Source organism: Tursiops truncatus, chromosome 10 (genome assembly GCF_011762595.2).
Source record: "Tursiops truncatus isolate mTurTru1 chromosome 10, mTurTru1.mat.Y, whole genome shotgun sequence".
NCBI classification, from domain to species: domain Eukaryota; kingdom Metazoa; phylum Chordata; class Mammalia; order Artiodactyla; family Delphinidae; genus Tursiops; species Tursiops truncatus.
The window spans coordinates 23336622-23352343 of NC_047043.1; the positions used below are offsets into that span (position 1 = coordinate 23336622).

Here is a 15722-nt window from a genome sequence, read left to right on the forward strand (position 1 = left end):
CCTACATAATATATAAACTCTTTAGCTTTTCATTGCAGTAAACACATATAGAGAAAAATGCACCAATTGAATATGTCCATGTAGTCATCACCCAGATCAGGAATCTGATAACATCATTACATCATTACTGCATCTAGAAGACCCTCTCCAGATCACTACCAGTTGCTACCACCCCACCAAGAGTAACCATTACTTTTTCTTTCTGTTTAGATCTGAATTTATTTTTAAAATTTATTTTATTCAAATATAGTTGATTTACAATGTTGTGTTAATTTCTGCTTTAAGCAAAGTGATACATTCTTTTTCATATTCTTTTCCATTATGGTTTATCACAGGATATTGAATGTAGTTCCCTGTGCTACACAGTAGGACCTTGTTGTTTATCCATCCTATATATAATAGTTTGCATCTGCTAATCCCAAACTCCCAATCCATCCCTCTCCCACCCCCCCACCCCACCCCACCCCACCCCACCCCCCAACCACAAATCTGTTCTCTATGTCTGTCAGTAGGTTTCGCAGATAAATTCATTTGTGTCCTATAAGTGATATCATATGGTATTTGTCTTTTTCTTTATTTTTGGCTGCATTGGGTCTTCATTGCTGTGTGCGGGCTTTCTCTAGTTGCGGTGAGCGGGGGCTACTCTCGTTGTGGTGCTTGGGCTTCTCGTTGCGGTGGCTTCTCTTGTTGTGTAGCATGGGATCTAGGTGCATGGGCTTCAGTAGTTGTGGCTCACAGGCTCTAGAGCACAGGCTCAGTAGTTGTGGCACACGGGCTTAGTTGCTCCAAGGCATGTGGGATCATCCACGACCAGGGCTCGAACCCATGTCCCCTGCACTGGCAGGCAGATTCTTGACCACTGTGCCACCAGGGAAGACCTCTTTTTTGTTTGTTTGTTTGTTTATTTATTTATTTTGGCCGCGCTGGGTCTTCATTGCAGCATGCGGGATCTTTAGTTGCAGCATGAGGACTCTTAGTTGCGGCATGCAGACTCTTAGTTGAAGCATGCAAACTCTTAGTTGTGGCATGCATGTGGGATCTAGTTTCCCGACCAGGGATCAAACCCAGGCCCCCTGCACCAGGAGTGCAGAGTTTTAACCACTGGACCACCAGGGAAGTCCCTGTTTTTCTCTTTCTGACTTACTTCCCTTAATATGATAACCTCTAGATCCATCCATGGGTAACCACTCTTTTAATCTCTAACCTCATAGATTACTTTTGTGTGTTTTTGCACTTTATGTAAATGAAGCATACAGTACGTGCCCTTTGTTTCTGGCTTCTTTACTCTCATCATGTTTGTGGGATTCAACCTTGTTGCATGTCATTGTGGTTTGTTCATTCTAATTGCTATCGAGTGTTCCGTTATGTGAATATACCACAGTTTATTTAGCCAATATACAGTTGTACATTAGATATAGTCTTTGGTATGCATGAAATAGTTCATCAAAAACAATTTTTAAAAAATAGCCTTTAAAGATAAATAACACATTGGGACTTCCCTGGTGGCACAGTGGTTAAGAATCCGCCTGCCAACGCAGGGGACACAGGTTTGATCCCTCGTCTGGGAAGATCCCACATGCCGCGGAGCAACTAAGCCCGTGCGCCACAACTACTGAAGCCCGCGCACCTAGATCCCGTGCTCCGCAAGAAGAGAAGCCACTGCAATGAGAAGCCTGCGCACTGCAACGAAGAGTAGCCCCCGCTTGCCGCAACTAGAGAAAGCCCGCACTTAGCAACGAAGACCCAGAGCAGCCAAAAATAAAAATTAATTAATTAATTAATTTAAAAAATAAAGAAATGCTTTACCAGGAGTCTTTTTTTTATTTTTTTATTTATTTTTTTTTAATTTTTTTTTTAGGAGTCTTTTTTTTAAAATAAATAAATAACACATTCAAAACTATTAGAGCAATATGAAGAGCTGCCTTAAGAGAGTCCTTCCTGAGGCAAAGGGATGAATCAGTGAATTCTCCAGGCCCCTGCTATCCTTCTCCTTGAGTAATAACTTAATATACTCATCAGGGGCTCAGAAGAAGTCTGTGATGTGCCAGGCAGCCACAGAGAAAGTCATTCTAAGTCCTTTAGGGAGTACTGACTGGATGTGCAGTCTTGCGCTGGGTTCCCTGGAAACCAATATGAAGACTCAGCTTCTTCCCTCATGGCTGGTGTCTCTTGGGCTGGAGGAGAGAACACGGAATGTACTTCCAGACTGATGGGAGGTGGACAGCCGTGACCCCTTCTGCACAGGCTTCTTCTTAGCGCATAGAGTCTTTGTTCTGAGTCCTTCAGCTGGTGTGGAGTCTGAAGGGTGAAGAGGTCATCTTTGGAGTGGCCTGAACTTGGTCTTCTCCCTCTTGGCACAGAAAGGTGGTTGTCACTTTTTCCCCCATTAGACATGCAGCTGGGCTTTATCTCCCCAGCATTCCCATCCCCTTCAAAGGCCCATGTCACTCCAGACTAGGGAGTATGGGCCTTTATCTGGGCTCTGTTTCCTCCCTGGGGATAGCAGGTCCCAGGCAAGAGAACTTGGTAAGCTCTCCCCATGGCTGACTTATTCCTCCTCCTTCTGTGCCTACATGGGCTCCCCCAGGCCGCTGCAGGTAAGGAGCAGGAGTTGAGGGGTCCTTCACCTATTCACAGGGTTGGGAGGGACTGCTGCTGTTTCTCCTTAGCGGCCTGGGGAAGGCATCTGTCTCAAGAAGATAGATTTACCCCAGTTGACCTCCCCCTGCCTCTAATACTGGGAAAGATCCAGAGTCAGCGAGGGTCCAGGTCAGGTACAGTTTCCTTTAGAAAATAAGAACGGACAAGTGAATGCTCATCCAGAAGAGGAGAAACAAAAGGGAGGGGGATGGGCATTTGTCAACGATTCCAGCCTTTTCCCTCTTGCCCTCAGATTCCCTCACTTGCCAGGAGAGGTGGGGAAAGCCCCGCCCTCTTCTCTCCACCTTACTTTTTTGTTGCTGTCACTCGAGAAAAGTGCTCACAGTCAGGCCCAGTGCTGGGGGGGACCCCAGAAGGGGAAGAAGCCAGGGGTAGGAGGTTGACGGGTGGGGTTGTTGACCTGATGGAGGTCTCTGGTCTCACACAGCCCCCTCCCCACAGACAACATCCAGGCCATCTATGTGGCATTGGGGGAGGCAATGGAGCTGCCATGTCCTTCACCACCCACCCTGGATGGAGACGAATTCCTGTCCTGGTTCCGCAGTCCTGCAACAGGCTCCTCCACTGCTTTAGTGGCCCACGTCCAAGTAGCCAGGCCAGCCCCAGACCCTGGGAAGACTGGAAGGGAATCCAGGCTCAAACTCCTGGGAAACAACTCTCTGTGGCTGGAAGGGTCCAAGGAGGGAGACGCTGGGCGGTACTGGTGCGCCGTGCTGGGTCACCGCCACAAGTACCAGAACTGGAGGGTGTATGATGTCTCCGTGCTCAGAGGTGAGTGGGGAGCATGCAGACCAGGGGCCACTGGGAAGCAGGGAAGCCCAGACAAAGAACTGAGGAGTCCCTCTCTCCCTCCAGGATCCCAGTTCTCCGCGAGGGCTGCAGATGGATCCCCCTGCTCTATCCTCCTGTGCTCTGTGGTCCCCACCAGACGCCTGGACTCTGTGACCTGGCTGGAGGGGAAGGGTCCTGTGAGGGGGCGTGTGCAGTCCTTCTGGGGTGATGGAGCTGCCCTGCTCTTGGTGTGTCCTGGGGAGGGGCTTCCTGAGCCCAGGGGACGTAGACCAAGAAACATCCGCTGCCTCATGCCTCAGAACAAAGGGGTCAGCTTTAGCCTGGCAGGTAAACTGATGGACACTAAGGGAAGGGATGTTGCCTCCGACACATCCCGCACTGCTAGCTAGGGGAGGGGGCGAATCTGTTATTGGCTGTTTTTATCCTCCGCTGCCTGGAGGAGGAGGGCTTTTTTCTCACTGACTGAATCTGTAACAGAGAAGGGGGCTGGTTAAGCCAGCTTTCTGATGGAATAGACCATCAGTCAAGAGGGAGAAGAGGAATTCTGGTGGAATATACCTTTGTTTAGAAATAGGATAATCTATGACCTTTGTGGAATATCCCTTAGCAGTGAGGAAGAAGGTAAGAATTATTGCTGGGGCGGTTGTCTTTTGAAGAAAGGATATATGCACTGATGTTATAATGGCCCATTGATGGTGGAGGCAGAAGGAGAAAAAATATATAATTGTTTTACAATAAGAAGTCCATTATACAGAGAAGGAATGCTATTGGATGTAGAACAACCCATTTACAAGGCAGGAGGGAGGAGCAAATGACCATTATTTTTGTAAGCAGAGGCCAACTAACAGGCAGTGACTGGGTTCTATTTCCCTCTACATCCTCACACCTAGTCTGGGGTCTGGCATGTGGTGGGCACTCAGCAAATACCTGTGGAGTGGATGAATGGAAGAATGAATAAACACAAGGCATTTTCTTTTTTTCTTAAAAGGGTGGATTACTGTGAAGGGCTTGAGGAAAAAATCCCAGTTACGGCTGGTGGTCCACCCTGGAGTTAGCCATCCATGTGTAGCCAGGGGGGCATCACCACTCTCTGTCAATGTTGGTTTATGGGATCAGGGTGAGAGGCCTGGAAACAGGCAAAATGGGGCGGTGGATATTGGGGGCAAGGAAGCCTTCTTTTGGAAGAGCCCAGCAGACTATGGGGGAAAGCCTTTCTTTGGGGCACGAGGGACAGACCCCCCTCCCTGCCTCCCTCCTCATCCCTCTCGTCTTGCCCTTACCGCAGCCTCCATGGATGCCTTCCCGGCCCTCTGTGCCCCTTCCACAGAGTGGGGTGCACCCTGGATCCTGATGCTGCTGCTCACAGTGGGCCAGGGGTTCACCATCGTGGTCCTCAGCGTCATGCTCTGGAGGCGGAGGGTCCAGGGGACTAAGCACAGAAGTGAGTCCCTCCTTCCCAGAGGGGTGGGCTCATATCTTGCCTCTATACCCTGTCTTCTCTAGGGGAGGAGGGGGGTAAGGAATGTAGCTCTGAGTTATCTGTGACTTCTCTGCCACACCTCATATGGCTCTTTCTCCCCAGATGCCTCGTTTCCTCAGTTCAAACCCGAGATCCAGGTCTATGAGAACATCCATTTGGCCCATCTCAGGTGAGGAACAACTAGGGGGCAGAGGCTTAAATCCCAGAGGAGACTGAGGTTGGGGTGGGGATGGGATGCTGGTTCCTGAGGACGTGGAGAATAGAAGTATCCTTAATGTCTTTCCACTTTGCAAAACCCACAGGCCACCTGCCCCTAAGACCAGGTGATCTCAACGACATCTGCTGGGAAGTGTGACCTGCTGTCTCCCTGGCCATCTGGCACCTGAAAGATTCCCGAAAACCTTGGCAAGGGGGCAGGGGCTGGGAGTGCTACTTCACAGTCCAGCTGGTCTCCAGCAGCCAAGCTTTCTGTGTGTGTGTGTGTGTGTGTGTGTGTGTGTGTGTGTGTGAAGGGGCTGGGGGCTGAAGGAAAGGAGAAGCATTATTCTGTGATGTCACCTATGAAAAGTGTGGTTTCCTGTCTCACAGAAGCCAGTGGAGGGGTGGCCCTGAGCCTGCAGTACCATGGGGTTGAGGGGAGCTTGGGGTAGCTGGAAGGGGTTGAGGAGGAGTGGGGATGAAGAAAAGAGACAGAGGAATCCAGAGACTTGAGCAGTGGTGGAGAATCAGTTATGGGGGAACCAAAGGACAAATGGGGGAAACTGAAGAAGAGAGAAGGGAAGAGGCCCAAGTCAGGGTAAAGGGAAAGAGATGGAGAGAGAGAGAGAACAAATAGAAGTACAAAGTGGGAGGACTGAGGGACAGAGAGAATGGAAAGAAGACTCAACTTGCCTCTAAATTAAGCCAGATCCCCACCCCTGTCTCATCCTCGCAAAGAAAAGAAATTGAGAGAGAAGCACCTCTAATCAGACCCCAGACTTCCTCAGATGGAAGTGGAGGGAACTGAGTCAGGATGGGGGTACCTGTGCCCCCCCTTATCCTAGGCGCTCCACTGTGGCATCCGGAGCAGGGAGCAGCTTACCACCCTGACATCCTGGGGGCCCCTGGGCAGGAGTGTCCACCGTGCTGGGTGGGCAAATTCCCTGGTGGGGTGAGTAATTGGGCCCTGCGTGCTTGGCTGTCAGTGAACCAGGACAAGTCTGGGCTGGTGAAGCGGGGGAGGGCACCGGTGCTCCCAGCTCCTAGCCTCACACAGAAATGAGCTGGTCTCCCGGCCATACCCTCACCACTCCACGAGGGACCCCTCTGTGTGTCTACTCAAGCTTAGGCTTCGCTGGAGAAAAGCTTTCTCAGAAGTCTTACCTAAAGCCTTCACGCTGCAGTGGCTTAAGCTAAGTTAACGGCAAGAAGGAGGATATCAATGACAGATGGAGGGTGATGTGAAAGTTGTGGTTCACGTGCCAGCACCCCAGCCCAACCCACCAAGCAGCTATAGTTTGCTGTTAGAGCACATGTGTGTGCGCATGCACACACACACACACACACACACACACACACACACACACACACACAGACATGGAGCAGTGTTACTGAACTCCCAGATAGTACTTTTTTTTTTTTTTTTTCCGGTACGCGGGCCTCTCACTGTTGTGGCCTCTCCTGTTGCGGAGAACAGGCTCCGGACGCGCAGGCTCAGCGGCCATGGCTCACGGGCCCAGCCGCTCCGCGGCACGTGGGATCTTCCCAGACCGGGGCACGAACCCGTGTCCCCTGCATCGGCAGGCGGACTCTCAACCACTGCCTCACCAGGGAACCAGAGTCCAGCAGGCGGACTCTCAACCACTGCGCCACCAGGGAACCAGAGTCCAGCAGGCGGACTCTCAACCACTGCTCCCCAGATAGCACTTTTATTATATTTACTCTTCATAGTTCCCCAAGCCCTCCTTACTGACCTATGAAATTAATCTCTCCTAGCAGGACCCTCATCCTCATCACACCTGGTGCCCCTTCGATCCCCTTGCCTGGGACCCACAGCTCTGTCAAACGCCTGCCTTGCCAGAGAGCTGGGGCTGAGAGACTGCATCAGCCACAGACATTTAGAAAAGACCAGAGATTTAGAACAGGTGTTCCTTATGAGGCTGGGCTCCGGGTAGGTGCCTCTGGGCAGGAAGAGGCTAGAGCAGTGCCTGTAGGAATCGGGTTTGGGGAGGGGTCCGTGAAGGTGCTGGGCCCAAGGGGTGTGAGGTCTCTGTACAAGATCAGGTTCTTGGGCAGATCTCAGAAGTGTCTGTGCAGGTGTTTCCAGGGCCATGGCGATAGTGGAAGAGCCTTGGGCTGCAGGCTGGTGGAGGAGGTGGGCTCCCCAGGTGAGGCTGGCCACGAGGATGAGCGGGGTGATAAGGAGGAGCCTGGGGAGCCGATGCGGCATGGTGGCTGCATCGCACAGGTCCTGCTCGCAGCAGTGGTGCCGAGGAGTGTAGGAGAGTGACCGGTAGGTGGCATGGCCCTGCAGAGAGCGCCGGGTCCTTGGGAGGCAGGCTTTCCGCTCGATGACCTCACTGTTCTATGGGACAAAGAGGGAATGCTGAGGCAGGGCAGGAAGGAGGCAAGGGCCAGGAGGCCACAGGAAAGGCAGGACGGATGGCGGTGGGGAAGGCCTAGGGAGTCCTCCCTGAGGTACCAATACTGATGCCACAAACTTCATCATCCTGACACTAGGTAGGAACAGGGTAGCAGGGTTTGGCGAAGTTGCAGGTGTAACAGTGGAGCCGTCTCCGGGCAGGGGAAGTGGCGAGACCTGTGGGGTCGGTGGAGATCAGGCAGGGAGGAGAGGCAAACAGGACAGGTGAGAGGCTGAGCCCAGATTTGAGAACGGGATGCACAGACAGAGGTGATACACAAAGTGGGGAGAGAGGAGCAGTGAAGTGGAGGGAAAAATAGACAGAAATAGAAAAAGAGACACAGAGAAGGGAGGGGGGATAATACAGGAAAAGGAAACGACGCAGAGGCACGAGGGATACAGGGAGTGTGAGAGACACACAGACATGAACAGAAGCCAAGAGAATCAGAGATGAGCACAGAGAATGACACAAAACACCAGGCCGGGACGGGGAGGGGTTGCCAGTGAAGAAGTTAAGCAGATGGTGCTAAGTCAGATGAGAAAATAGGAATTAACATTGACCAAGGGGCCCAGCAAAGAAACAGGAGGTGAGATAAGGGTCAGGGGAGACAGAGGCTTGTCAAAGATGCCACAGGAAAGAGACAGTTATTCTCAAATGCCTTTGAAAGGAAATTTTTCTTGTTCCACCTCATCAGGCTGTCCTGAGACCATTCCCAGTAGCTTTTCTTTCCAAAACCCCTACAACTCCCTCCTTGGCATTTCTCAGCACCCTTTCCGCCACCCCCCACCCCCAGACCTCAGGCTCCTCCACAAGCCCCTGCCAGCACCACCACCCCACCCTGCACCCAGCCCCCAAGGATTCCCCAGCCCACCCTTATCCAGTGCCCCACCGAGGAACAGAATGCAGAGGAAGATGCTGGAGGTGCCCATGGCTGGACCCGGGGCTCAGGAGTCTGGGAGAATGTGACCTGCACCCAGAGATCCTAGAGTTGGAGAGATGGAGCATCTGAGTGAGACAGGGAGGGAGCAGTAAACAAACACACCTAGGGAGTGAATCTGAGGGTGGGGGACCAGATTTGGCAGACTGACAGAGCAGGGACCCTGTTCTCACAATTCTCACATCCTCCCTGTCTCCTACTAGAGCCTGCTCTTGCCTTAAGGGTGTTCTCCATTCCCGCAGCGTTGGTCTGTTACTCTTAGCTGCGTCTGTCGCTCCTGAACCGCTGTCTGTCAGCGTCTGTCACTTCCCCTCCTACTCCTTTCCCTCCCTCCCCTTGTCTCAAGCTGTTCTTTGCTCTCTCATCTCCTTGTTTTTGTTTCTCTGTCTTTTGTCCTTCTGTGCATTTAAGTCTGTCAAGGTCACTCTCCTTGACCTTGAGCCCCGGCCCAGAGTTGGCGAGCGGTGTTTGAGTGTGGGCTCAACAATCCCCCACCCACCGGCCCACACACAGAGCCCAGCTGCAGCTGCATAAGGGAGGACGCCGCCCAGCTTCCCATTCCTTTGATCCCCCCAAGCCTCAACATTCTTACCCCATAATTATCTCTCCCAGCCTTACTGCATTAGAGGAAGGAATCATGGGTGCGGCCAGAGGGACTGATGTGTTTCCACCGGTGCAGGGATGAGGGTCAGAAAGACCAGGAAGGAAGGCAACGATAAGATTTGGGGAGTACGGGTGGTAGAGTCTGGAAGACGGGGGCTTAAGAGATTGGGGAGAAGAGCTGCACCTGGGGAATCAGGGCAGAACGTACTGGGAGTAAGAGGCAGACAGGGTGGGGGAGATGTGAGGTGGAGGTGAGGCAGAGGAGAGACAGGTATCCACTGAGCAGCAGTTTTCAAAACATTTATCTCAGGACCTCTTTACACGCAAGAATTACTGAACACCCCAAAGAGCTTTTCTTATGTAAGTTATATCAATATTTGCTATATGAGAAATAGAAACAGAATATTTTAATAGGTTCATTTAAAAATAAAAAAACAATAAACCCATTACGTGTTAACAAAGCATAGTTTTGCGAAAAATAATTCCTTTCCCAACAGTACAGTGGGAAGAGTGGCACGACTTTACCCTTTGGGGAATCTATTTAATGTTGGGCTTAATAGAAGAACTAGAAGATGGCTGGGTTTTCACATCTGCTTCTGCATTCAACCTGTTGGGATTTGTTGTTTTGATTGAAGTATCTGAAGAAAATCTGACAGATATGTAGTTGGAAGAGGAAGACGGTGGAGGACCCTCTAAAAGGGCCTTAGGGACCCGCAGGAGGTCTGGGGCCACCGTCTTAGAATTGTTCCTGAGATGGAAGAGTTTGGGGATGCCAGAGGATGCTGAGAGCTCTTTCTCCTGTGGGGGCCCCTCCCTGTCCCCACTGGGGCCCCGGTGGCTGCTGGAGGAGTCTCTTTCCTCCCTTTTTATTGCCCTATAAAGCCCAAGGCAAGCACAACTGGAGAAATCCCGCGCGCAGCAACGAAGACCCAATGCAGCCAAAAATAAATAAATAAAATAAATAAAATTTTTTTTTAAAAAGCCCAAGGCAAGGCGGGTAAAAGGCTGGCAGAGCAGGGCCAGGGAGGCGGGTGGGCGGGAGGGAGAGGCGCTACAGACACAGGCAGACACAATGAACCCCCTGTTTGCTGGGATCCCGCTCAGCGCCCTGCTGTGGGCTGCCTTGGGTAAGGAGGCAGCCAAGGCGCCTGTCACAAAGGCCCGTCGCCCTGTGCCAGCCGCCCCCCACCCCCGCCCAGTTCCAGCACCTCTTCTCTCCTGCCAGGAAACCGCAAGCGGTGCTATGACTGCGGTGGAGGCCCCAGCGGCTCCTGCAAAGAGACCGTGACCACTTGCGGCCAGGGCAAACGCTGCGGCTTCCTGGAGGGCAAACCCCAACCAGACCTGAGACAGACCAAGCCATCTGGAAACCGTGAGTCCTCCGTTTGTCCCCCTGCCTCCAGCCCCTACTACTTCAGTCCTCTGGCTTCCAGAACCTTCCAGGCTCAGTCTGGCTCTGGGCAGATGGTGCCGCTGTCAGAGTGGAGCGGTCTGTAGCCCCTTCTGGCTCCTGGCACTGAGCCCCTGGAAGCCCGCTGTCTGTGTGGCCCCACCCCCTCCTCTTTACCCTCCAGAAAGACTCTCAGAGGCCTATTCACTCACAAATGGGTGAAAAGCTCCCTTGAAGGCAGGGACCGAAACATTCAGCCAAACTTCAACTTGCAGGCATCAGCTAAGGACCAGGGAGGTATGTGTGTGTGTGTATTCTAATTTTTTTTGTTTCTAAATAATTTTAGGTTGACAGAAAAGTTAATTTTATTAGAAAAATAGTACAGATCAGTACTGTATAGCCTCACCCAGTCTCCTCTAATGTTAATGTCTTATATAGCCATAGTACAATTAGCAAAATCAGAAAATAACACCGGTTATTATTATTAAGGTCTGTACTAACCTACAGACCTTACTCAATTTAGCCAGTCGTCCCACTGATGTCCTTTCTCTGATCCAGGACCCACACCAGGATCCTACAATGCCTTTAGCTCTCCTGTCTTCTTAGTTGTCCCCACTCTGGGACAGTTCTGAGTCTTCCTTTGATTCCATGATCTTGACATTTTTGAAGAGTCCTGATGAGTTATTTTATAGAACGTCCCGCAATTTGGATTACCTGATATTTTCTCATGATTAGACTGAGGTCGTGAGTTTTTGGCAAGAAGTGATGTTGGTCCCTTTCAGTGCATCCCATCAGGGATTCACTTGGTTTCAGGAAGGTGTTTTTTTTTTTTTTGCGGTATACGGGCCTCTCACTGTCGTGGACTTTCCCGTTGCGGAGCACAGGCTCCGGACGCGCAGGCTCAGCGGCTGTGGCTCACGGGCCGGGCCCAGCTGCTCTGCGGCATGTGGGATCTTCCCGGACCGGGGCACGAACCCGTGTCCCCTGCATCAGCAGGCGGACTCTCAACCACTGCGCCACCAGGGAAGCCCGACAGGGAGGTGTTTTTTGAGGGGGCAGAGGATCCCTTTGGGCTCCTTGGAATCACATCTGCTCTGCCCCAGAAGGCAAGTCCTTAAGCCAGGAGTCCAACAGCCCAATCTCCTTCTCTCTCTCAGCCTCAGTGACCTTGATTCATCACCATGCAGCCTGCGTGGCGGCCCATCATTGCAGTCGAGTGGAAACAGAGGTGGTGGGAGACGTGACTCATATGACCCACAGGGACTGCTGCGTCTGCGACCTGTGCAACAGTGCTGTGGCGAGCACTGCAGCCCCCGCGTGCATCGTGGCTGCAGGGGTCACCGCCCTAGCCTGGCTCTTGCCAGGACTGTGGAGAGGGTAGTGGGAGTAGGGGAAGACAAGGGAGCAAGGGAGCAAGGGAACAAAGGGGATCTGAGGTGAGAAGATAAACACTCCTCTGTGAGCCATTAAAATCTACCGACCACTCTAGAGCTGACTGGAAAATTCCATCTTTTGTTGATGGGAGGGCTGATGGAGTAATGTGGGGGCAACCAGGCTCTAGTGTAGGGGTTATCAAGGATCAGTGGACTTAGTTGCAATGGTGCACTGCTTAACCAACTAAACCCCAAAGGACAATGGAGAATCTGCCCTATGTGACTCCTGCACCCTGTTGCTAGGGAGAATCTTCCTTAGCAACGAGGATCACTGAGGGGAGCAGGCTCTGGGCTGAGTGGGGGCCACCAGGAATCAATGAGCCTTGTTGTCTGGGCTTGTTCCCCTTCCCCGCATTTGCAACTTGGCTCCCAATATGACTACTTGGAATTGAGAAAGGAAATGTAAGCGCTGTGATAGGAGGGTGGCTTGGTGCCCCACATACTGGGCCAGGTGAGGCCTCTGGATCTAACCTGAGGGACTGAGGCCTGGAAGAGGGTCCCAGGTCCCATCCCCATGCAACTCTCCTACCCTTTCTGAGGAGCCCTCAAGCCACACTGCACCTCTTTCTTGGCAGTACGTCAGAGGTGTGGCCTAAATTTAAGGTAAATATTGCTTCTCCAAACACTGGGCCCTGTACGCCACCCCCCAGACACTGGAAGAGAGGATGGAAGCCTGCAAAACCTGTTTTTCCGTCTGCCCCAGCCCAGCGTCTGAGAGAAACTCCCTGAAGGGTTCTTGGGTGAGTGGTGGGTGTGAGGGCTGAGAGTGTTATTTCCTGGGAGGGCGCCTCTGACAATAGATCTTCTGATACACAATTGATCATATACAGACATTTATTACTCAAAATGGAAAGGGGTGAGCAAGGGGATGAGGTACGTATGGGAGCCAGGGTTTGGAGAATCAGCTCATACAGTGAGGTCATCAGGTCCTTCCTGGGAGCCTTCACTGGGGACAGGACAGAAACCCCATTTCAGGCCCAGATTCCAATCCCTCCTCACATAGGGCACAGGGGAGTTCAGGAGGCAAAGTGCGGAGCCCTTCTAGGAGACGATGGAGGATCTGGAGTGGTGTCAAGGGAAATGGAAAGAGACTCCAGAGAAGCAGAGTGGAGGGTGTGGGATGGAAGGATGGATCGGGGGACCACCGTCTAATTAAAGAAATGTGAAGGGTCTGGAGAAATGCTTTTCTGAGCAAAAGGAAGCAGAGGATACGAAGACACAAGAAGAGAGGCTAAGGCAGGTGGGAGGAGGGGCAGCCATGGAGCGAGTCTCAGTGCAACAGCCAGAGGCTAAGGCCAGCCAAGGAGGTAAGGAGGACAAGGGCCAGGGCCGGGGTGGGCCGAGGGGCTGGGTTATTGCAGTTGTCCTTGTTGCAGCAGGTGGTGTTATAGGTCAGGCCTAGCTTGTGGTTGGTTTGGTTGAAGGCCTCCCGACAGGGCTCTTCTGGTGTGCCACAGCGTAGGTTGGAGAAAACCCACATCTTCCCTGGGGTTAGGAGGGGGCAGTGGGGACAGTTAAGATGGGCACCTGGCATGCCTGTGTCCACCTCCCCACCCGTGCACCCCACCCAGGCTTCCTTCCTTCCCAACTCTGCCCTTGGCCTTCCCCTTCTGGATCTCTTCTCAGTCTAACCTTTCTCCTGCACTTCCTTACCCTGCCCCTCACCCCAATCCTGGTCCTATCACTTGCTGCCCATGAGGCTTTGGACCTGTTACTGTCTCTTTTTGAGGCTGTTTTCTCAGTATAATAATAGCACCCACACTTCATAGGGCTGTCATGAGCATTAATTGAAACAATCCTTGTAAAGACGTAGGATGGTGCCTGGCACGTAATAATCCTTGGCCAAATATTATCATTGCTGTAATTCTCTGTTCCACCTCAGCCCCAGCCATAGAGTCTCCCACTGGGCCCCTCTCCCCACTGAAGAAAGGAATGTTACCGAGGTACGCATTTGTTGTCAGGCATTGCTGTCCTGGTTCCAGGTGGCAGAACTGCCGGTCCACACAGCCCAGCAAAGGGACCTTGTAGCAGGAGTGACAGCGAATGTCAGCTGGGAAGACACAAGTCGGGCTGAAGTGACGGAATGTCTGACTCACCTGGGGATGAGCCCAGCTGGTGGGCACGGTGGAGAAGAGCCAATCAAGTAGGTATTCTGACCTGTTTGTTCTGGTAGGGACAGAGAGGGTGAGTGATGCAGAAAAAATGCAAGTTGGGTGAGGGTGGAGTTGCTCTGTGAATGGCCCACACCCTAAATATCTTCCTTCACTCCACCCCATCTGGAGATGCGTCTAGAGATGCAGAGTTACCAACAATGGGGCTGGGGACAGATGAAATGTGAGAATACCACAGGGAAGGAATGGAGGTGGCGAGGGAGGAGATGAAGGAATTCAGAAGAGGTCACAGATGGAGTCTTGAAATAGGAAGAAACCTTAAAAGTAAAAATCATGGTGGTTACAACACTTGCAGAAATGGCTTGGAACTTGAGGCTGGCAAGAAAGCCACCTGGGGCCAGATTAGCAATGTATTCTTCACCTCCTGGGGCCGCCAAGAGCATGGGAAGAGGAACCAGACTTGAACTGAATCCTCCCACCCCGGTAGCTCTCTGACAGAAAGGAGAAGTATCTGGGAGACAGAGCATCAGAATCCATCCGAGCACTTTGCCAAAATGGAGAAGATGGGTGCAGAAAGGCAGAAGCTGGCACCCCGAACGTTTCTGCCGCATCCGATTCAAGGTTTGAGGGACGGAAGGGTTCAGTCAGTGGGTGGAGGAGCCTGGTGACTGCACCTCAGTGAAACCCACCTCACCCTGGGGGTGAGCAACCTTGGCGTTCCCTCCCTAGAAGGCCGGGAAATCTCCCTGGTTCCCTGGGAGGTTCTGAGAGGTCACTGGAGCCCTCCAGAAAGCTTGTGTTCCTGGAGGTATGCACCTCAGGGAGGAGCAGGGGGGCGATCTAGGAAAGGCCACTGCTCGAGGGACTGAGCACAAAGTCCCTGATGGAGTAGATGGGAGGAGGGGTCGCAAAAGAAGCCCCAGACTGGTTGCCTAGATTTCTGGGAGGACGCCCTGGCTGAGTGCAGGTGGTGAGAGGAGAAAGCAGGTAAGCTGGATCCTGGAGAGTTCTGTATCAGAGTGGGGCTGGCAGGGGAACTGGATATCAGGGTTTCCAAGGAGTGGGGAACAGGGGACCTGGAACCCTGGGCAGGTTAGAAGAGTGCGTCTTGGAGGTGGGGAAGAGTCGGAAGATGGAGACACGGGTCCTTGAGAAACAGAGCAAGGACCCTGTCACAGCGGGGCACAGGAGAGCTGAGCCAGTTGGGTCTGGGGACGCTTGGGATCTTGAGTAGCGGGTAGTGTAAGGCAGTGCCTGGGGCAGGGTGTAAAAGTCCTAACCAGGTGAACCAGGTCCTTGGGGCCCCCAGGTGCTCACCTGAGACCCAGCAGAGCAGAAAGGACAAGGTGATCAGCAGAAGGCCTTTCATGGTGAGGGTCCTGAGAACGGTAGCAACAGCAGCAGCTGACAGAGTAGAATTCCAGGGATCCTGCTCTGGGAGTTGAGTGGCCTTTTTGGAATTTATAGGCACAACAGTCCCGCCCTACCTGGCCTCTGGTGGCCCCTCCTTCCCCATTTAGGGACGGGCTAAGCGGGACCCAGTGGGGCAGTAGGGATGGGGATGGCAGAGAGAGGTGGGGAGGGTAGGTAGGTGCACTAGTGGCCAACTCCATTTTGGTTCTTGGTTTCAGTCCAAGACACACCCTCCTGGCCCCCAGGAGTAACATCCCTATCTGCCCAGTCCTCTGAAGAAG

General features: G+C 52.5%; 4 protein-coding genes and 1 long non-coding RNA gene across 5 annotated transcripts; 2 read left to right on the forward strand and 3 right to left on the reverse strand.

Annotated features, from left to right (window-relative positions):
- Positions 1 to 2225: 2225 nt before the first annotated feature.
- Positions 2226 to 4861, reverse strand: LOC141279718 (uncharacterized). Its single transcript, XR_012334402.1, has 3 exons — positions 4734 to 4861; positions 3170 to 4380; positions 2226 to 2350 (listed from the first exon to the last, which is right to left on the reverse strand). It is a non-coding gene; the product is annotated as an uncharacterized lncRNA (long non-coding RNA).
- LY6G6F (lymphocyte antigen 6 family member G6F) lies at positions 2347 to 5358 on the forward strand. The gene is made up of 6 exons (XM_033864005.2): positions 2347 to 2597; positions 3103 to 3432; positions 3517 to 3780; positions 4739 to 4894; positions 5036 to 5102; positions 5236 to 5358. Exons 1-6 carry the CDS (start codon positions 2540 to 2542, stop codon positions 5258 to 5260), a joined length of 900 nt encoding a protein of 299 aa, XP_033719896.1. The 5' UTR covers positions 2347 to 2539; the 3' UTR covers positions 5261 to 5358.
- Positions 5359 to 7191: 1833 nt separating this feature from the next.
- LOC117313823 (lymphocyte antigen 6G6e-like) lies at positions 7192 to 8483 on the reverse strand. The gene is given in 4 exon segments (XM_033864009.2): positions 7192 to 7220; positions 7223 to 7498; positions 7605 to 7730; positions 8426 to 8483. Coding segments are annotated over 4 exon segments (489 nt in total).
- A 1556-nt stretch (positions 8484 to 10039) lies between these two features.
- LY6G6D (lymphocyte antigen 6 family member G6D) lies at positions 10040 to 11964 on the forward strand. Its single transcript, XM_033864006.2, has 3 exons — positions 10040 to 10221; positions 10320 to 10466; positions 11642 to 11964. The coding sequence occupies exons 1-3, from the start codon at positions 10167 to 10169 to the stop codon at positions 11863 to 11865; spliced, it is 426 nt and encodes a 141-aa protein (XP_033719897.1). The 5' UTR covers positions 10040 to 10166; the 3' UTR covers positions 11866 to 11964.
- A 773-nt stretch (positions 11965 to 12737) lies between these two features.
- On the reverse strand, positions 12738 to 15504 carry LY6G6C (lymphocyte antigen 6 family member G6C). Its single transcript, XM_033864008.2, has 3 exons — positions 15346 to 15504; positions 13857 to 13967; positions 12738 to 13402 (listed from the first exon to the last, which is right to left on the reverse strand). The coding sequence occupies exons 1-3, from the start codon at positions 15395 to 15397 to the stop codon at positions 13188 to 13190; spliced, it is 378 nt and encodes a 125-aa protein (XP_033719899.1). The 5' UTR covers positions 15398 to 15504; the 3' UTR covers positions 12738 to 13187.
- Positions 15505 to 15722: the final 218 nt, after the last annotated feature.

Coding starts and splice junctions, on each gene's coding strand:
- LY6G6D (XM_033864006.2), top strand. CDS start 10,167: ATGAACCCCCTGTTTGCTGGGATCCCGCTCAGCGCCCTGCTGTGGGCT. Junction 10,222..10,319: donor CCTGCTGTGGGCTGCCTTGG/GTAAGGAGGCAG, acceptor CTCTCCTGCCAG/GAAACCGCAAGCGGTGCTAT. Junction 10,467..11,641: donor GACCAAGCCATCTGGAAACC/GTGAGTCCTCCG, acceptor TCTCTCTCTCAG/CCTCAGTGACCTTGATTCAT.
- LY6G6F (XM_033864005.2), top strand. CDS start 2,540: ATGGCTGACTTATTCCTCCTCCTTCTGTGCCTACATGGGCTCCCCCAG. Junction 4,895..5,035: donor CCAGGGGACTAAGCACAGAA/GTGAGTCCCTCC, acceptor CTTTCTCCCCAG/ATGCCTCGTTTCCTCAGTTC. Junction 5,103..5,235: donor ATCCATTTGGCCCATCTCAG/GTGAGGAACAAC, acceptor CAAAACCCACAG/GCCACCTGCCCCTAAGACCA.
- LY6G6C (XM_033864008.2), bottom strand. CDS start 15,397: ATGAAAGGCCTTCTGCTGATCACCTTGTCCTTTCTGCTCTGCTGGGTC. Junction 13,968..15,345: donor TCTGCTCTGCTGGGTCTCAG/GTGAGCACCTGG, acceptor GTGTCTTCCCAG/CTGACATTCGCTGTCACTCC. Junction 13,403..13,856: donor GACAACAAATGCGTACCTCG/GTAACATTCCTT, acceptor TCCTAACCCCAG/GGAAGATGTGGGTTTTCTCC.